The 22,335-nt window shown below is 39.5% G+C and overlaps 1 protein-coding gene across 1 annotated transcript; it reads right to left on the bottom strand.

Annotated features, from left to right (window-relative positions):
- Window positions 1-689: 689 nt before the first annotated feature.
- LOC110537209 (E3 ubiquitin-protein ligase NEURL3-like) lies at window positions 690-6,965 on the bottom strand. Its single transcript, XM_021623076.2, has 4 exons — window positions 6,841-6,965; window positions 2,264-2,767; window positions 1,974-2,147; window positions 690-1,731 (listed from the first exon to the last, which is right to left on the bottom strand). Exons 1-4 carry the CDS (start codon window positions 6,860-6,862, stop codon window positions 1,580-1,582), a joined length of 852 nt encoding a protein of 283 aa, XP_021478751.2. The 5' UTR covers window positions 6,863-6,965; the 3' UTR covers window positions 690-1,579.
- Between the last annotated feature and the right edge of the window lie 15,370 nt (window positions 6,966-22,335).

Raw genomic sequence — 22,335 nt, 5'->3', positions numbered from 1 at the left:
TTTAAATTAAACCGAAAATTAAACTCACCTGCATTGCCATGCCCAGACAAAAAAAGCTTGCATACAGTTTAAGACAAATATAAAGAACCTCGACCTGTATCCGGGTCTAATCCCTTAGTTGGGAGACTGCCCTGAGGCAATTAGGAAATTGATGACGTGCGGGATCACTTACAAAGCGTGATTATGCCGTATTCATGTACCAGTCGGAATTGGGATACTTGGAAATGTCCTACTTGTTGATTCGTTAAACACGGCACGAGTATAACTACAGTCCGTTAGCAAGTTGGACATTTCCGAGTTTCCTAGTTCTGACTAGCACATGAACGTGACAGGCCGCTACTCCGTCCCATGCGCGTCTCCAGTTTAGGTCTAAAGCATCGGGATGTGTGAATGAATGAAGCTAAAACAATCCAAAGGGGAAAAGAAGATACCGTAATGGGAAAGGCCTATCTGTTAACATAAATGTTTGTATTTGTTTTGAAATGAGCGAGTTACTTTCGTCGTCACTAATTGGCCTGAGAGGGGAGAATCATTCGTGGTGGACGACATGTTTACTGTTGCTTTGTTACATTTTGACAAGATGAACTTGCTGCTTTTTCCAGACTATGAATATAATGTCCTTAGGCCCATTGAGTGACCTTGCTGATAGCTACTTTATTGAGGAAAAATGTACTTACTATGACTGTGATATGTTGTTTTCCCACCTAGCTATCTTAAAATGTAAATCACTTTGGACAAGAGCGACTGCTAAATAACTACAATGTAAAAATACAAACAAAAAGAACGGTGTACCTTTGAGGATAAATGCACTTTTATTTACATGTGGATTTATATCGTGAAACTATTAACACATCTGTACATTGACAAAGTCTAGGCCTACAGTACATCAAGTAGTAGGCTAAAGCCTATTCATCTAACACAGCATAGCCTGGGCCTGTTATTTAAGTGATAGTGCCCTTGAAGCTGGTGTTTGGAGGATATATTGGCACGGGTGTTGTTAGGCCCGAGAAGAAGTCAAGGGCCTGCAAATAGTGACAATATATCCTCCAAACACCGGCTTCGAGGGTATTATCACTTTTATACAAGGGGTTACCAACATATTCAAATTATTTACATATTTTCATTGAAAATGTTATTTTTATGAATTTATTCACACTATTTCATCCTTCCACAACATATTGCCCCGAAACATATAGTCCCGACACAAACCTAGGGTTGCTACCCAAGCCGGCAGGTCATTCTTTCTATCGGTTCGTTGCCAGAGACGTGACCCAGTCATTAAGTATTTTTGTTCAGTATCTATGGACGTGACCCAGTCGTTCTATCTAAATGTTCTACTGCCATACTGGCTGGCAACGTTCTTATCCCTTGCTTGCTAGCTAGCCAACTATGGCGAACTTAAGGTCACGTCAAACAGTGCAGCCAGAGTAATAACAAAGTAACTGCATTTGTCTAAGGTGTTTTCTAGTGACATTTATTTGGCACATCCATAACAATGAACTAATGATGTGCGATTTCACCTGGTATAGAAAATGTGCTTTCAATTTTTGTCAGTCAACTTTCTTTCCACCTGTCCTCGCTATCTGATTGACTGGCGACACAGCGGGCAGATTCCGAACTCCGCGGTGACGCGCACTGCGCAGCATTGGCACAGGCAGCGGTGCCCACAGGATAGGACCACAGAAGCTCTCAAGGATAGACACACAGCGCAATCTTCAACCAAGTCCCGCTCTACAGTGTGGGATAGATAAACAGCAACAACAACAAAAACATTATGATCACCAAGCCAAGACAGAAGTTGCAAAGAGAACTACATGGTAAATAGACAACAGTACCTTTAAAGAACACGATCAACAGCAATCCATATTATTCTAAACATTGAAATTAAACTGTTTTGTAACCATATCAATTTTATTGCTTTTACACTCCCCAGCCTGAATGACTAGACTTTAATAATGCAGTTGGTTACTAACCTGCAGAGGAGTCCATCTGTGTGGTAGTGATAGGGTCAGTGGGGAGGTGGTTGCCCCGAGGGGTGCATCTGGGATGACCCTTGTTCACATACATGCAGCTGTCCTCATAAGACACAGAGGGAGGAGGAGGGACAGGGCAGGACCTCCGCGTATTGCATCCTTTTTGTTTTGATCCTGAGGAATGGAAGAATAATATAAAGAACAGATCAGTTAAGTAGTATTTTGATATAATCTGGAACAAAATAGATTTTTACATTATGATTAAACAAGAAATTCACCAAATGCCTCACCCAATAAGAGCACAGCTCTGGTCTGCCCGTAGACATCTATAATAGCCCAGAGGGGGCTTCTCACATCCACCCCCTTCAGGAGCAGGTACCTCACACGATTTGGCCCCTCGTACACCAGCACCCCTTTAGGGGTCACCCAGAAGCGGAGCTCTGCCCCTGGCATGTTGAGGCTGGAGGGCACGGGGGATGCCCAGTACCGGTCGGTGGTGGTGAGGTCAGGGATGGCCATGGCAGGGGGGAAGAGTGGCCCACAGGAGGAGGGGGGTATGGAGGTGAATCCCAGCCGCAAAGCTCCATTCCAGTGCTGGTCACAAAGCTCCACCCGCAGATGTATCTTCTCCTGGACCCTGACTGGACGACTGCTGAAGGTCAGACCATTCCGGAAGGTCTCCCTGTTCCTCTCCACACGCCTACCTCCCAGACTCAAACACACCTGGGTCCCCAATACCCCTTTATGGAAGAACAGGGGCCCCAGACAGTGACGCCCATGTTTTGGACAAAATTCTAAAGAGAGGGAGGAAGATTATTTTTAATGGTGGTCTAATGGCAAGTCTACTTTCCTTCAGAAAACTTTAAGATAAGTGTAAACATTCTCGCAGTTTGCAGACAAGTCAAGACAAGTGTGAAGATGAAGTTTATGGGTTTCCTGTGCTTAATACCTTCGTCACATTTCATGTACCATAAAAAAATATTAGTGAACTTTGTTATTCATATTATGGTCTTGACTACACTTAAGCCTCAATGTCCTTGAGTTTATGGTTTTATAGCAAAGATCTCACTGATCCTTTAGTTTCATTATCTCTTGCTAAAGTCCAAATGACATATTAATTATTAACATATTTAGTAAAAGGGGTAAATTGGTCATCAAAAATGAAGGACCAAGGCAGACGCGTTTTGGCTGCATGGCCTTAGTCAGGGAGTACAAAGATACGATAATACGATGTCCTCTTTTTGACAGCATTTTCCAATCAACCCTGATTTGAAGGGGAGATTAGTTACAGAAATCAGAGAACAACACCTAGTAAGCAATGCTATACACATCAAAAAGTTAAATATACTGAACAAAACTATAAACACAAAATGTAAAGTGTTGGTCCCATGTTTCATGAGCTGAAATAAAAGATCCCAGAAATGTTCCATATGCATTAAAAGCTTGTTTCTCTAACAAATGTGTTTACATCCCTGTTAGTGAGCATTTCTCCTTTGCCAAGATAATCCTGACAGGTGATGCAAATCAAAAAGCTGATTAAACAGCATGATCAGTACACAGGTGCACGTTGTGCTGGGAACAATAAAAGGTCACTCTACAATGTGCAGTTTTGTCAACACACAATGCCACAGATGTCTCAAGTGTTGAGGAAGTGTGCAATTGGCATGTTGACTGCATGAATGTCCACCAGAGCTGTTTGAGAATTGAATGTTAATTTCTCTACTATAAGCCGCCTCCAACGCCATTTTAGAAAATTTGGAGGTACACCCTAATGGCCTCACAACCACAGAACATGTGTAAACACGCCAGCCCGGGACCTCCACATCCATCTTCTTCACCTGCGGGATCGTCTGAGGCCAGCCACCTGGACAGTTGATGAAACTGCACTTTTGTGGGGAAAAATTAATTCTGATTGGCTGGGCCTGGCTCCCCATTGGGTGCGCCTGGCTCCTAAGTCGGTGGACATATGCCCTCCAAAGCCTACCGATTGCTGTTCCGTTGCATGTTGCGTTTATATTTTTGTTCAGTATAGATACAGTATTTTATCAAAATGCAAATCAAAGCTAGAAGCATCAGAATCCTTAGAAAATTAGTTCTAACCTTGAATGACTGGGAAAAATCTATTTTACAGTACACTAGATCACAGCAAACATGGAGGCAGGAGACTAAACACAGCAGAGGGCAAAAAAAACAATAGGTCTACTACTAGATGACAGCAAAGGGACTTCTTAAGACTCTACAGGAAAGGTGAGAAATCCATATCTTCATTTAAACCAGGGTACTTAGTGGCCTGTAGTTTGTAAATCCAAAAACGTTCCCTTTGGTTTAACTGTTTAAGATGATTTCCTTTTCTATGTCAGGCCGGAACACGATCAACACCCATAGCTTGTAGGGAGGCAGGGTTGCCATGGTGTAGGGACTTGTAGTGCCTTGCCATGGTGTAAGGACTTGTAGTGCCTTGCCATGGTGTAAGGACTTGTAGTGCCTTGCCTAGTCTTCATTGCCTACCTCTGACATACTTGTGTTCCGCTAAGCGGTCTTGAAGGCATCTCTTTGTGATTATTGACATTGTTGTATGCAAACCATTTCTAGGAAACATCCTCCTGGTACCCTGCTGCACATGATTAAGAAGATCCCGTGGGAAGAAAGTTTTCTATAGGCCTACAGAAATGGATGTTAAACTCCTATAATTAGTGTACGGCATTTTATGACTCCACAAACATTCCAATGTCTGTGCTTGTATGGTATTACCTGGGTGCATTTCACATGGGCTTTCATTAAATAATTTGTTAGATACTTGCTGATAATTGGTCTCTTTATATATTTGCAGATTTAGAATTGGATGTTCATTTTCTTACCTGCACCAACTATATACAAACAACAATGGAAATCTATGTCTTGTTATCAGGGTTGGGTAGGTTACTTTTTACATGTAATCCATTACAGTTACTAGTTACCTGTCCAGAATTGTAATCAGTAACGTAACTTTTGGATTAGCCAAACTCAGTAATGTAACCTGATTACATTCCGTTACTTTTAGATTACTTTCCCCATTAGAAGAAGACAAAAATGTATGTTACCAATTGAATGACAGCTATTGCAGGATAAATTAATGTTAAAGTTGGCCATATATAATTGTAAAATGTTACTTTATGGGTTGGTTATGTAGGCTTCTTCTAACCCATCGCTTTCTACTACATATAATAATATGATTAAAATATACATTTACATTAGAAACCAAAGTCTATCAGAATTCCAGTCATTCCAATACATGTTATACCCCTTGATCTTCAATAATAGGACTTGGAAATATAGATTAGCCAAATTGTTTTACCTGAGCATGACCCCAAAACTAAGGACTTAATAGCCAGCCCTAATCTGTTGTTTATGATTTTGTTGTCATGGAGGACTGATTGGGCTCATTGATTCCAGTTGAAAAATAAATGCTGCGCTCATAGAATGGCAAGCTTTGAGCACTACTGAAAAGTGCTATTTACATGTTAAAAATGATGCCATATGCTGCATTTGCTATAGGCCAATTGTTTACCTTTTTGTTGGTGACACTTTGATATCTTGATAATATGCAGCTGTTTAAAGGGCAAATCCATTGATGAAACAATAACAAAACAGCCGCCCAGCCTCTGTTTTGGTAAAAAGCTGAGGAATGGCCCTGGAACAATTTAACCACTCTCAGATTAATAGACAGAGCTATGGATGCAAAGACTGACCAGAATCAATGGATACATATATGTATATATGTATATAATTTATAAATCCAGAAATGGATGTAGCAACTACAGATGGCCTCTTTTTAAGTCTATCAAAAGTGTGCAAGTTTGCGCATGTGTCCATTAGGCCTATGGATTAAAAAAATATATATCAGCATGAATTAGACTGAACAATAAAAAAAAACACTTATTCCATAGGCTTGGATCCGCACTATGCAGCTGTTACAAGAGCGCATTTTTCACAGGCTGTCCACTGGTTTCAAAAATAATGATTGATTGGCAGTTTTAAACTTCTTGAGTTCAACCATTATTGGGTTCAAATACACATTTAGATTTGTGAACAGACATCCATAACAACCACAATCCGTAAACCGAAAATAGCTAAATGAGAGAGCAACATTGTGCTTCACATCAATGCGCGGTGTAGATTTAAAAAATAAATATCGTATCGCCGTAGACTACACCACTGCTGTCATCCTTACCTCCAAGCGTTTATTCAAATTGTATAATCTTTGGATACCGACAGCAGTCGCACATTTGGAAGACATAGCTTGGACTGTAGCCTACGAAAGCCTATTCCTGCTCTTTTCCCGCGATCCAGTTGTAAACGCCTTTTTTCAATGCTGAATTGAATGTCATTGAAAAAAACAGAGAAGTGTAAAAAAAAAAAAAACGCAAACATGAATTTAAAAGTAATCCTCGAAGTAATCGCTAGTTTTTCAAAAGTATCTGTAATCTGATAACAATAGTTTTGCTGGTAACGGATTACAGTTTTTTTATCCCTTCATGTAATCCGTTACTCCCCAACCTTGCTTGTTATTAATAGATTACCATTTCATTTTAGAATAGCAATTTTTGCTATGTTTTTACCAATAATGTGTATGCCCCCTAGATGACAGACAGGGGGCTTTTGAAGCCACCGAGCAATTTAGCAAGCCATTGTAAAAAAAAATTGGGAAGCTATAAAAATGGATTTAATAATGTGTTCACACGTTTTTCACAAGTATATTCTATTACAGACACCTTAATGCTTATGTTTAAATTATATTATATTTAATTTATGTACATGTGTTATATCTGTCTACACATCTGTTGTTGAACACATCAGAATGTGAATAATATTAATATTGTATTCTTACCAATGCTCTTACTGTTCCCCATTCTCTTCAGGTTTGCCTGTCTTGAAGTGTGGTTATTATCTATGGAGTCTACAGACTGGACTGATACAGTAGCAGGGCAGCAGTGACATTGGCTTGTGTTAGTGTGACAGGTGTCTAGTTTTGTTTTGAGACAGAACAACCTCTTCAGTTTAAGGTTGGGGGAGTGGTATGAAAACAAAGCCTCACCTACCCACTCTTCTCTGCTCAGCAAAATTACTTTGCAAAATGTATGCTGTTAATTTGTTTATTATTTATTCAGTAAAGAAGAGGAGTTGTATCATGGATTAATGTTTATGAATACCACAATAATTGTTTTGTTTTTTAAACAATTTTTTACATAATTTTTTCATTCACTAGTTTTATTTTAATGCATACATTATTTAGATAAAATGGGGCGATACATAATGTAAATGGAGCTGTGAATGGCCATTATGATGTGTTTACTGTGTTCTGTTCTCTAACCTGAGACAGAAGCAATACAGACAGAAAAGTTCAACACACCAGACCAACCTTCAGTGGCTATCAAATCTTGAACCCTGAGACAACCGTTCAACAGAATAAGTACCTGTCTTCAGATGAAAGAGCCAAGCTTGCCCCCTCACTGAACATGACACAAAGCCAGGTGAAGGTATTGTACTGTAGATGGCATCAACACTTACAGAGTCATTAATGAATGATAATCAAACATCCCACTGGGCACAGAAGTAATTTCAATGTCTAGTTTTGATTTACATTTAACGTGAATTCAAAGTGAAAAAAAGTATAGTTTCACCATGTCATTGGAATTAAAAGTTGGGTAAAAAAAATGTTGATGACTTTTTGCAAATCCAATCAGTTTCCACGTTTATTCAACAATCCTTACATATATTTTTAGGTTGAAATGACCTTGATACAACGTTGATTCAACCTTTCATTTTCATTTTCGAATTCACTCAGCATGACGAAAGCAACAGTGCCAATAGATAGATCCATAAAACATCAGTTGGCTTTAGTGATATAAAAGCCTAAGTACTTCAGTTCAAGTAAATCTGTTTGCTGCATGGCCTAACATCATTTAGTCTTGTCACACTTACAATCATTTTATCCCCAGAAATAGGTTCAGAGCCTATGGAACAGGTTTGTTGCATGGCCCCTTGAGAAACTGTAGAAAAAAAACAAAAATAAGAGGAGGGAAGGAAACAGTGTCGGGGTGAGAGCTACTAGCTATACTGGCTGGGTGTTGGGACGTGCAGGCAGCTCGTGCTGGCTGAGTGGTCTGGCCAATCTACTGGTCACTCTGTATACAAAACAAAGGATCTTCGTTGCGGGTGGATGGGTTGGGCAACTCAGATGGCTCAGGCCAGCCATTTTTTTCCAGTGTCATATGGATGCATTGGGATATGCGTCCACATGGACATGTGTCTAGGTGTTCTACCTCATGTTCAGATCCTCAGAGCTCCCATCCTCATCAGACTGTGAGGCTGTCCGAGACTTCGGCCCATTCATCATCCAAGATGGATACTACAGCTGTCTCGGGTCCATCGGCCCCACTCCCTTAAGCCCTCAAGGTGTTTGCGAAACCACTCAAGGTGTAAGAACGGTAAGGACCTCCTCAGCCATTGCACCAGCTGTCGTCATCGGCAGTTCTATGTTAAGAAACATCAGGGTTCCCGGTGCAAAAAAAACATTTGCTTTTCTAGAGCACGAGTACAGGACATTACAAGGCTGCTTCCGACCATTCTATGACAGCTGCCAGGAACTGACGCTGTCGTAGTCCATGTGGGGTCAAATGACATTAGGAGGGCTAGCTGGGAACTTCTGAAAATGTATTTTAAAGAACTGATTCTAGCATTGAAAGATTCCAAAAAGCTGCCAATTATTTCAGGTCCAGTACCATCGTTCGGCCCCGGGTGTGAAAGATTCAGCAGGTTACTGGCATTACAAACCTAGCTAAAAGATTACTGTAGCTCTGATGGAATCACTTTTATAGATAACCTTGTCACCTTCTGGAAACAGAAGATGCTCTACAGGAATGACAGAGTCCATCCAAATCATCTTGGCCTCTGGACTCTGTCCACACATTTCAAGGCTGCATTGAGACAATGACTTATCAATGACCCAAGCCCAGCTGCAAATGTACATTGTCCCAGGGGTGTTAGCAGACACAATGTAAGTAACTTAATTTATGTCCCTCTAACTGCCCTGAATGCCTCTATTGATCCTACAGCTATTGTATGCAGTAATCATGTGCCTATGAACCAGAGTTATACGGTTAGCACTGAGGCGGTGTGCCCTAGTAGGAAGTCCACTGTGTGCAGCTAACCCTGCACTATCAGCTCAAACATAAATAACATGAGCATGTCTACGTCTGCTAAGCTTCCCAATAAAGCAATGAAAACAATCAAGCATCCCAGAAAAGTCCTAAAAAGGGCCCACATTAACATATGTAGCTTAAATAACAAGGTTAATGAAATCAATAACTTGCTAGTAACAGATGACATTCACATTCTGACAATCTCTGAAACTCACTTAGATAATACCTTTGATGATACAGTGGCAGCAATACATGGTTATAACATCTACAGAAAAGACAGAAATGCTAACAGTGCTTTGCTGTTTATGTTCAGAACCACATTCCTGTAAAGATTGCTGAATATTGTTGAAGTAATATGGCTACAGATTAATATGCCTCACCTAAAGTCCATTCTTCTGGGAAGCTGCTATAGACCACCAAGTGCTAACAGTCATTATCTGAATAATATGTGTGAAATGCTTGGTAATGTATGTGATACCAACAGAGAGGTATATTTTTCTGGGTGATTTCAATATTGACTGGCTTTCATTAAGCTGCCCACTCAAGAAAAAGCTTCAAACTGTAACCAGTGCCTGCAACCAGGTTATCAGTCAACCTACCATGGTAGTTAGAAACAGCACAGGAATGAAATCATCAACATGCACTGATCACATCTTTACTAATGCTGCTGGTTTTTGATTAAAAGCCGTATCCAAATCCATCGGATGTAGTGATCACAATGACAGTAGCCATGTGTAGGAAAACCAAATTCCAAAGGTGGTCCTAATATAGTGTATAAGAGGTAATACAATAAGTTTTGTAGTGATTTCCATGTTGATTATGAAAATACTATGTGCTAGTCTGTGGTGTGTAATGAGGAGAAACCAGACACTGCACTTGACATATTTATGAAATTGCTTATTCCAGTTACAAATAAGCATGCACCCATTAAGAAAATGACTGTACTTTTTAAAAATCCCCTTAGATTGATGAGAAATTTAAAAAAATGGCTGGTTGAGAGGGATCAGGCAAAAGGAAATAAGTCTGGCTGCACAACTGGTTGGAAAACATACTGCAAATTGAGAAATCATGTGACTAAGCTGAATAAAAAGAAGTAGAATCTATAGTATGACACAAATATAAATTATATAAAGAATGATAGCACCTTTAAATTAAATTTTGGGCAAAAAGGCAAACTCAGCTCCATCATTCATTGAATCAGATGGCTCATTCATCACAAAACACATTGATAATTCTTCCTACTAATGATTTTTTCATTGGCAAGATTAGCAAACTTAGGCATGACATGCCAGCAACAAATGCAGACACTACACATACAAGTTTATCTCACTAAATTATGAATTCTGTAAAGTATATGTGGAAGAGGTGAAAAAATTGTTGTCTATCATCAATGACAAGCCACTGGGGTCTAACAACTTGGAAGGAAAATTACTGAGTATAATAGCAGATGATATTGCCACTCCTATTTGCCATATCTTCAATTGAAGCCTACTAAAACCTGTGTGCCCTCAGGCCTGGAGTGAAGCAAAAGTTTTCCCCCTACCTAAGAATAGTAAAGCCCCCTTTATTGGCTTAATAGCCAACCAATCTGGCTGTTACCAAGCCATAGTATACTTTTGGAAAACTTGTGCTTGACCAGATACAATGCCATTTTACAGTAAACAAATTGACAACAAACTTTCAGCACGCTTATAGGGAAGGACATTCAACAAGCACAGCACTTCGAAAATGATTGATTGGCTGAGAGAAATTGATGATAAAAAGATTGTGGGGGCTGTTTTATTAGACTTCGGTATGGCTTTTGACATTATAGTTCATAGTCTGTTGCTGGAAAAACATTTGTCATGGCTTTACACCCCCTGCTATATTGTGGATACATAGTTTCCTGTCTAACAGAACACAGAGGGTGTTCTTTAATGGAAGCCTCTCCAACAAAGTCCAGGTAGAATCAGGAATTCCTCAGGGCAACTGTCTAGGCCCCTTACTTTTTTCAATCTTTACTAACGACATGCCACTGGCTTTGAGTAAAGCCAGTGTGTCCATATATGCCCATGTATGCAGATGACTCAACACTAACATACAAACTAACATACACATCAGCTTCCACAGCAACTGAAATGACAACAACACTTAACAAAGAGCTGCTGTTCTTTCTGAATGGGTGGCAAGGAACATGTTAGTCCTAAATATTTCAAAAACTAAAAGCATTGATTTTGGACAAATCCTTCACTAAACCCTAAACTTCAACTAAATATTGTAATGAATAATGTGGAAATTGAGCAAGTTGAGGAGACTACATATGGTCATGGTCAAAACATATTGATACAACAGTAGCTAGGATGGGGAGAAATCTGTATATAATAAAGCGCTCCTCTGCATTCTTAACAGCAGTATAAACCAGGCAGGTCCTACAGGCCCTACTTTTGTCCCACCTGAACTAGTGTTCAGTCGTGTGGTCAGGTGCCACAAAGAGGGACTTGGGAAAATTGCAATTGGCTCAGAACAGGGCAGTAAGGCTGGCCCTTGGGTGTACACAGAGAGCTAACATTAATGCTATGCATGTCAATCTCTCCTGGCTCAAAGTGGAGGACACACATGCATACCCCACAAGACATGCCACCAGAGGTCTCTTCACAGTCCCGAAATCCAAAATAAACTCTGGGAGACAGTACTAGATAGAGCCATGACTACATGGAACTTTATTCCACATCAAGTAACTCATGCCAGCAGAAAAAAAGTATTTAAAAAAAACAGATAAAAATACACCTTATGGAATTGAGGGGACTGTGAAGCAACACAAACATTGGCACAGGCATATGCATTCACACACACGCACGATAACATATGCACTGTACATACACATGGATCCAATACTGTATATATGTGGTAGTGATGGAGTAGGGTCCTGAGGGAACACAGTGTGTTTCGAAATATGTGAATGTATTGTAATGTTTTTAAAATTGTATATACTGCCTTAATTTTGCTGGACCCGAGGAAGAGTACCTGCTGCCTTGGCAGCTAATGGGGATCCATAATAAATACAAATAATAAGAAGAGACTTGCTTGGGCCAAGAAACACGACTATAGTTTGTTTTTCAACAGGACAATGACCCAACACACCTCCAGGCTGTGAAGCAACACAAACATAGACACATGCATACAAACACATGATAACATACGCACTATACACACATGTACACATGGATTTTGTATTATAGATACGCTTTAGTAAAGTAGAGGCCTGAGGGCACACACTTAATATGTTGTGAAATCTGTTATGAATGTATTGTATTTTATTGTAAAATGTATAAATGTATTGGAAAATGTGTAACTTCCTTAATTTTGCAGGACCCCGGGAAGAGTATCTGCTGCCTTGGCAGGAGCTAATGGGGATCAATAACGAATACAAATACGAATGCAAAAGTATTTATTCAAGATTAAAATGGGTAACACATCCATGGTCACATGTTTAGGTTAGCCTACTGTAACTATTAATGTATTACTATGTAATCATAGAAAGTGTGCATGTTCAAGATATCATGAAAATGTTGCAGGTCTGTGAAGATGTTCACAATTGCTGTAATAATCTGCACAGAATATTGAACAGCATTGATCATTTGGACTTCGTACTTTTAATGTAATCTCAACTGCAATCCAGGTAATTTGGTTGTGCTATTAGATGAAGCACAGGGAAAACACATTCAATTGTTGTATAAATACAAAATGTCTGCCAGTGTATTCCCATTTGAACTTTGTTGTGCTTATAAATGGTTGAAAGCGCAGTGATAACACATTTAGATGACAATTAAACCAAAAATCATTGTTTTTCCATTGGAATTTGGTTGTGTATTTAGAAGTTTGAAAGCATAGTGATAACACATTTGGAATTCAACAAACTTCTTTCTGTCTTTTTGAGTGGGTGAATAAAAGTTGAAATCTCAACCACGTCTCAACCAAATATTACCCAAATTTCCACATTGAAATGAAATGGTGTACGTGTGCCCAGTGGGCAGTAGATCGGCCGGACTGCTCAGTCCGCCCGAGCCGCCTGCACGTCCAGACCCCCAGCCAGTATAGCCAGTAACTACCAGAATGTGCAACAAGAGGGGGAAAAAACTTTAGACCACATTTACTCCACACATGTAGACGCATACAAAGCTCTCCCTCGCCCTTCATTTGACAAATATGACCATAAATATATCCTCCTGATTCCTGTTGACAAGAAAAAACTAAAGCAGGAAGTACCAGTGACTCACTCAATACAGAAGTGGTCAGATGACGTGGATGCTACGCTACTGTTTTGCTTGCACAGACTGGATATATATTCAGGGATTCATCCAATGGTATTGAGGAGTATATTGAGGAGTATACTACCTCAGTCACCAGCTTCATCAATAAGTGCATCGACAACGTCATCCCAACAGTGACCATACGTACATATCCCAACCAGAAGCAATGGATTACAGGCAACATCCGCCCCGAGCTAAAGGCTAGAGCTGCCGCTTTCAAGGAGCTGGACACTAATCCGGACCCTGACAAGAAATCCCGCTTTGCCCTCAGACGAACCATCAAATAAGCAAAGCGACAGGACTAAATTTTAATCCTACTACAACAGCTCTGATGCTAATCAGTTGTGGGGCGGCAGGTAGCCTAGTGGTTAGAGCGGTGGACTAGTAACTGAAAGGTTGGAAGATCAAATCCCCGAGCTGACAAGGTAAAAATCTGTCATTCTGCCCCTGAACAAGGCAGTTAACCCACTGTTCTGAGGCTGTCATTGAAAATAAGAATTTGTTCTTTAACTGACTTGCCTAGTTAAATAAAGGTTAAAAAAAATGTGTCAGGGCTTGCAAACTATTACGGACTACAAAGGGAAACCCAACTGCGAGCTGCCCAGTGATGCACGCCAACCAGACGGACTGAATGCCTTTAATGCTTGCTTCGAGGCAAGCAACACTGAAGCATGCATGAGAGCACCAGCTGTTCCAGACGACTGTGTGATCACGCTCTCTGTAGCCGATGTGAGCAAGACCTTTAAGCAGGTCAACATTCACAATGCCGCGGGGCCAGATGGATTAACAGGACGTGTGGTCAACTGGCAAGTGTCTTCACTGACATTTTCAACCTCTCCCTGATTGAGTCTGTAATACCTACATGTTTCAAGCAGACCACCATAGTCCCTGTGCCCAAGAAAGCAAAGGTAATCTGCCTAAATGACTATCGCCCCGTAGCACTCACGTCGGTAGCCATGAAGTGATTTGAAAGGCTGGTCATGGCTCACATCAACACCATCATCACGGAAACCCCAGACCCACTCCAATTCGCATACCTCCCCAAAAGATCCACGGATGACGCCATCTCAATCGCACTCCACACGGCCCTTTCCCACCTGTGTGAATCATGTTCATTGCGTACTATTGTTTGATCAGATGAACGTGGTACCTTCAGGCATTTGTAAATTGCTTCCAAGGATGAACCAGACTTGTGGAGGTCTACAGTTATTTTTCTAACATCTTGGCTGATTTCTTTTGATTTTCCCATAATGTCAAGCAAAGAGGTACTGAGTTTTGCCAAAACTATAGTTTGTTAACAAGACATTTGTGGAGTGGTTGAAAAGCTAGTTTTAATGACTCTAACCTTAGTGTATGTAAACTTCCGACTTCAACTGTATGTGGAAAATACATTGGATTTGAAGAAAGTCATCAACTGTTGTTTTGAGGGTGACATTTCAATGTAACGGCTTTCTTCTGTGGACGAAGGATCAGACCAAAATGCAGCGTGGTTAGTGTTAAACATCTTTAATATAGACGATAACCCGAGAACACTACAAAAATACAAAACAATAAATGTGAAAGCCGAAACAGTCCTGTGTGGTGAAACAAACACAGACACGGAAACAATCCCCCAACAAACAAACAGTGAAACCCAGGCTACCTAAGTATGATTCTCAATCAGAGACAACTAACGACACCTGCCTCTGATTGAGAACCATACTAGGCCGAACGCAGAAAAACAACCTAGACACACAAAACATAGAATGCCCACCCAACTCACGTCCTGACCAACTAAAACAAACAATTAACACAATAACTAGGGTCAGAACGTGACATTCAATCCCTGGATTACATCAATATAGTAACCAATTTTCAACATAGACAAACCATGTAAAAAAATATGATGCATTTGTACCTTTAAAAAAATGTCAGATCTTCAACGTTATATCCACTAAATGTATATATTTTTTAAATAATCTATACGCTGAGCAGCACCTCCTAATAGAGAGTTGATCTATCTACCGCTATTCCGCTGGCCTCCCATCCAGGGTTTTAACCAAGCTCAGCTCTTTTTTTAGCTTTTATATTTGTCACTGATTGCTACCAATGTGCTATCATGAGAGTGATTGTTGAGAGACCTCTTCATAACTTAATATATTCACTGTTGCTATCAAAGTCATTCCAAAGTGTATGTTTAACAGAGCTAATTAAATGTACACACACTTTATAAGTCATACATCCTCAATGATACTATTTAGATCTGTATAGCATTTGCAAAGTCATCAACGTCTATTATTTTAATTAAACCCAGGATTCAACTAAAAATAGACAATACAAATGTATCAAATGTATCAAATGTAATCTTCAAGTTAATATTTAATATGTTGTATTCACATCTCCATCTCAACCAAAAATCTAAGTTAAAAAACAAGACTGAATCGAATAAAATGTTATTTGAAGTGCCTTTAAAGTTTTATTTGATTCAGTCCTATAAAAGTCATCTGATGTTTTATGGATCTAACTGTTGGCACTGTTGTTGTTTGTGTCAGATGGTGATGCTGAGTAAAGGTGAAACCAAAAGGGATGTTTGACTATCATTCATTAACAACTTTGTTAATGTGTTGATGCCTTCTACAGTACAGTACCTTCAAATCAAACTTTATTTCAAGTACATTTAAAGTTTAATTCGAAAAAAGATTTTTGGTTGAAATAGAGACATGAATCCAACACATAAATTGATCATTTGTAGACAAAAAGTGTTACATAATTTAGTCCTGTTCTTAACTTAGATATTTGGTTGAGATAGAGTATCTAATAGTTGAGTATCTAAGTTAAGAATAAGACTAAACCACATAAAAGTTGATAACATTTGAAATGCACTTTAGATCAAGTGATTGATTGGATTTAGTCCTATTCTTTAAATGTGATTCTTGGTTGAGATGGAGAAGTGAATCCAACATATCAATTACTAATCCAAACACAATTCAATATCACTTTTGCAATACAGTAAATTGCCTATTATCTTGTAGACAAGTTCACAAATTATATATTGGAGTCACATCTCCACCTAAACCAAAAATACAAGTTAAAGAATAGCATTAAGCCAGTGTCTCAGAGGAAAATATACAAGTATTAGATATCCTTTTAATGTTGATATTTGGTTTCATTGTCAACCAAACACAATTCAATACTCAAAATTAAGGCTATCTTACAAACTAATGCAAAAATATTTATTCAACCTTAAAATGAGTAACACATCCATGGTCACATTCTGAAGTTAGCCTACAGTAACTATCAATGTCTTCTTACGTAATCATAAAATGCGTGCATGTTTAATATAGCATGCAAAGGTCACAGGTCTGTGGAGATCTTCGCAATTGCTGTAATAATCTGCGCAGAATCTTGAACAGCATTGATCACTTGCACTATGTACTTTTAATGAAATCTTAACTGCAATCCAGGTCATTTGGATGTGCTATAAGATGAAGCACAGGGATAACACATGAAGTTGGTCTAAAAATACAAAATATCTGATCTGAACCTTGTTGTGCTTTTAAATGTTTGTAAGCACAGTGATAACACATTTAGATGACAACTAAACCAAAACTCTGACATTGTTTTTCCATTGGAATTTGGTTGTGCTTGTAGATGGTTGAAGGCATAGTGACAACACATTTGGAATCTAACACATTTCTGGCTGCCTTTTTGAGTGGGTGAATAAAGGTTGAAATCTGAACCAGGTCTCAACCAAATATTACCCAAATTTCCACATTGAAATGATGTGGTGTGCGTGTGCACAGTAAATCTGCTAGACTGCTCAGCCAGCCCGAGCCGCCAGCATGTCCTGACCCCCAGCCAGTATAGCCAGCAACTCTCACCCCAACGCTCTATTCCTTCCCACCTTTTTTTTGTTTTAATAAATGAAATGTTTAGAGTTTTTGTGTGACAGACTACATTATGTTGGGCCATTCAGCAAACAGACAGTTTTCTTATCACTAAAGTCAGCTAATGTTTTATGGGTCTATCTATAATCATAACAGACACATTCTTCAGTTAAAAGGTCCCCTAACAACCCTCTGAAATGCCCTAGAGGCACAAATCCCTCCAATTCTAAAGCGTATTGCAGATAATTTGTAGATCATCATAAGGTGCAAGGATATTAAAGGCTTATCTACCTAACTCTTTAGACACCTTAGGTGTCTCCATAGTTGACCAGCACTGATAAGGGGTTTGATAACATAATGTTAGTGTAACGACTCTCGTGGGTTGAAGAAGGAGACCAAGGTGCAGAGTGGTAGGCGTTCATGATTTTTAATAAAAACTGAACACCGCAACAAAATAACAAAGTAGAAAAAACTAAAGAGCACAGTTCTGTCAGGCAACAAAACAGCTAAACAGAAAATAACTCCCCACAAAACCCAAAGGGAAAATACCAACTTATATATGATCCCCAATCAGAGACAACGATAGACAGCTGCCTCTGGTTGGGAACCACACATGGCAAAAACAACAAAGAAATAGACAACATAGAAACAGAAAATCTAGAATGCCAACCCTAATCACACCCTGACCTAACCAAAAACAGAGAAATAAAAGGCTCTCTAAGGTCAGGGCGTGACAGTTAGATACTTCGGAGTGCAATGATGTGATCTATATGACTTCAAAGAGGTCCAGCCAACCTTTTGGTAAAAAATACAGTGATAGGTAATAAAACTTCTGTGATAAAACGAAGGGTGCTATAAAAATAAAGCCATGATATGATTTTTGTACTGATCATAAAATCATTGAAGAGCTAATTAAATGACATTACCAGTACAAGTAATTACCGGGTTAGTTTCACCTCATATTCCATAACAAATATATCCCATATTGGAGACTAAATAAAAGTTTAACATACTGTTTCAAATACTGTGTATACAGTGCCTTGCGAAAGTATTCGGCCCCCTTGAACTTTGCGACCTTTTGCCACATTTCAGGCTTCAAACATAAAGATATAAAACTGTATTTTTTGTGAAGAATCAACAACAAGTGGGACACAATCATGAAGTGGAACGACATTTATTGGATATTTCAAACTTTTTTAACAAATCAAAAACTGAAAAATTGGGTGTGCAAAATTATTCAGCCCCTTTACTTTCAGTGCAGCAAACTCTCTCCAGAAGTTCAGTGAGGATCTCTGAATGATCCAATGTTGACCTAAATGACTAATGATGATAAATACAATCCACCTGTGTGTAATCAAGTCTCCGTATAAATGCACCTGCACTGTGATAGTCTCAGAGGTCTGTTAAAAGTGCAGAGAGCATCATGAAGAACAAGGAACACACCAGGCAGGTCCGAGATACTGTTGTGAAGAAGTTTAAAGCCGGATTTGGATACAAAAAATTTCCCAAGCTTTAAACATCCCAAGGAGCACTGTGCAAGCGATAATATTGAAATGGAAGGAGTATCAGACCACTGCAAATCTACCAAGACCTGGCCGTCCCTCTAAACTTTCAGCTCATACAAGGAGAAGACTGATCAGAGATGCAGCCAAGAGGCCCATGATCACTCTGGATGAACTGCAGAGATCTACAGCTGAGGTGGGAGACTCTGTCCATAGGACAACAATCAGTCGTATATTGCACAAATCTGGCCTTTATGGAAGAGTGGCAAGAAGAAAGCCATTTCTTAAAGATATCCATAAAAAGTGTTGTTTAAAGTTTGCCACAAGCCACCTGGGAGACACACCAAACATGTGGAAGAAGGTGCTCTGGTCAGATGAAACCAAAATTGAACTTTTTGGCAACAATGCAAAACGTTATGTTTGGCGTAAAAGCAACACAGCTCATCACCCTGAACACACCATCCCCACTGTCAAACATGGTGGTGGCAGCATCATGGTTTGGGCCTGCTTTTCTTCAGCAGGGACAGGGAAGATGGTTAAAATTGATGGGAAGATGGATGGAGCCAAATACAGGACCATTCTGGAAGAAAACCTGATGGAGTCTGCAAAAGACCTGAGACTGGGACGGAGATTTGTCTTCCAACAAGACAATGATCCAAAACATAAAGCAAAATCTACAATGGAATGGTTCAAAAATAAACATATCCAGGTGTTAGAATGGCCAAGTCAAAGTCCAGACCTGAATCCAATCGAGAATCTGTGGAAAGAACTGAAAACTGCTGTTCACAAATGCTCTCCATCCAACCTCACTGAGTTCGAGCTGTTTTGCAAGGAGGAATGGGAAAACATTTCAGTCTCTCGATGTGCAAAACTGATAGAGACATACCCCAAGCGACTTACAGCTGTAATCGCAGCAAAAGGTGGCGCTACAAAGTATTAACTTAAGGGGGCTGAATAATTTTGCAGTTGTTGATTTGTTAAAAAGTTTGAAATATCCAATAAATGTCGTTCTACTTCATGATTGTGTCCCACTTGTTGTTGATTCTTCACAAAAAAATACAGTTTTATATCTTTATGTTTGAAGCCTGAAATGTGGCAAAAGGTCGCAAAGTTCAAGGGGGCCGAATACTTTCGCAAGGCACTGTATATACACTACCGTTCAAAAGTTTGGGGTCACTTGGAAATGTCCTTGGTTTTGAAAGAAAAGCAAATTATTTTGTCCATTAAAATAACATCAAATTGATCCGAAATACAGTGTAGACATTGTTAATGTTGTAAATGACTATTGTAGCTGGAAACGGAAGCTTTTTTATGGAATATCTACATAGGCATACAGAGGCTCATTATCAGCAACCATCACTCCTGTGTTCCAATGGCACATAGTGTTAGCTAATCCAAGTATATCATTTTAAAAGGCTAATTGATCATTAGAAAACCCTTTAGCAATTGTGTTAGCACAGCTGAAAACTGTTGTGCTAATTAAAGAAGCAATAAAACTGTCCTTCTTTAGACAAGTTGGGTATCTGGAGCATCAGCATTTGTGGCTTCGATGACAGGTTCAAAATGGCCAGAAACATAACTTTCTCGTCAGTCTATTCTTGTTCTGAGAAATGAAGGCTATTCCATGCAAGAAATTGCCAAGAAATTGAAGATCTCGTACAGCGCAGTGTACTGCTCCCATCACAGAACAGCGCAAACTGGACCTAACCAGAATAGAAAGAGGAGTGGGAGGCCCCGGTGCACAACTGAGCAAGACGACAAGTACATTAAAGTGTCTAGTATGAGAAACAGATGCCTCCCAAGTCCTCAACTGGCAGCTTCATTAAATAGTATCCGCAAAACACTAGTCTCAACATCAACAGTGAAGAGGCAACTCCGGGATGCTGACCTTCTAGGCAGAGTTGTCCAGTGTCTGTTTTCTTTTGCTCATCTTAATCCTTAATCCTTTCCTTTTTATTGTCTGAGATATGACTTTTTCTTTGCAACTCTGCCTAGAAGGCCAGCATCCCGGAGTCGCCGCTTCACTGTTGACGTTGAGACTGGTGTTTTGTGGGCACTATTTAATGAAGCTGCCAGTTGAAGACTTGTGAGGCCAAATAATTAAGAATACAAAAATAGTTGTTTACTTTAGAAGGTGCCCAATTCAGCTTTATGGGACACCATATCATCTGATATGTCTGAATTATAAATGTGTCTGAGGTATAATTCTGTATACGGATGGGTTTATTAAGACTTCCTGCCCAAGATGCAGTAAACTCAATTTTGTTTTTCTTTTTTCTAGGAATGATGGAATGTCCGCTACCAAGTTTTTTTTCTTCCTGTTTATCAATGATTCTGTATCTCTCCCTTAGAAAGGCTTCTTGAGGCAGGTGCCTTGGGAGAGCAGTTAAAAGTTCCCGGATCCAGCTGTTAACTTCTTTGGGGTGGGGGACACTATTTTTACATCCGGATGAAAAGCGTGCCCGGAGTAAACTGCCTACTACTCAGGCCCAGAGGCTGGGATATGAATATTATACTATATTTGGATAGAAAACACTCTGCAGTTTCCAAAACTGTTTGAATGATGTCTGTGAGTATAACAGAACTCATATGGCAGGCAAAAACCTGAGAAAAATCCAACCAGGAAGTGGGAAATCTGAGGTTTGTAGTGATTTTCAAGTGATTGCCTATCCAATATACAGTGTAAATGGGGTCAGATTGCACTTCCTAAGGCTTCCACTAGATGTCAACAGTCTTTAGAATGTTGTTTCAGGCTTCTATTGTGAAAGGGGGGCGAAAAAGAGCTGTTTCAACCAGGGGTCTGGCTGAAAGCCTTGATTTGTTGAGGGAGCTCCGTTCCCTTTAATTTCTAATGACAAAGGAATTGTCCGGTTGGAATGTTATTGAAGATTTATGATAAAAACATACTAAAGATTGATTCTATACATCGTTTGACATGTTTCTACGAAGTATAATGGAACTTTTTTGACTTTTCGTCTGGACTTAGTGCCCGCGCCTTCTGCATTTGGATTACTGGACTAAACGCGCAAACAAAAAGGAGGTATTTGGACATAAAGATGAACTTTATCGAACAAAACAAACATTTATTGTCTAACATGGAGACCTGGGAGTGCCATCAGATGAAGATCATCAAAGGTAAGTGATTCATTTTAACGCTATTTCTGACTATTGTGACAGAAAATGGCTGTATGGTTGGAAAATGGCTGTATGGTTTTCTGTGGCTAGGCGCTGACCTAACGCATGGTGTGCTTTTGCCGTAAAGCCTTTTTGAAATCTGACACAGTGGTTGCATTAAGGAGAAGTTTATCTTTAATCGTATGTATAACACTTGTGTCTTAGATCAATGTTTATGATGAGTATTTTTGATGTGGCTCTCTGCACTTTCACAGGATGTTTGTTTGAGACAATGCATTTCTGAACATAACTCACCAATTTCAAATGAGGTTTTTGGACATAAAGATTAACTTTATCGAACAAAATACACATTTATTTTCTAACATGTAGTCCTGGGAGTGCCACCTGGT

The sequence above is a fragment of the Oncorhynchus mykiss genome, chromosome 12, assembly GCF_013265735.2.
Source record: "Oncorhynchus mykiss isolate Arlee chromosome 12, USDA_OmykA_1.1, whole genome shotgun sequence".
NCBI classification, from domain to species: Eukaryota; Metazoa; Chordata; class Actinopteri; order Salmoniformes; family Salmonidae; genus Oncorhynchus; species Oncorhynchus mykiss.
The sequence above is the reverse complement of the archived record's forward strand: the minus strand, read 5'-3'. Positions and strand labels throughout refer to the sequence as shown.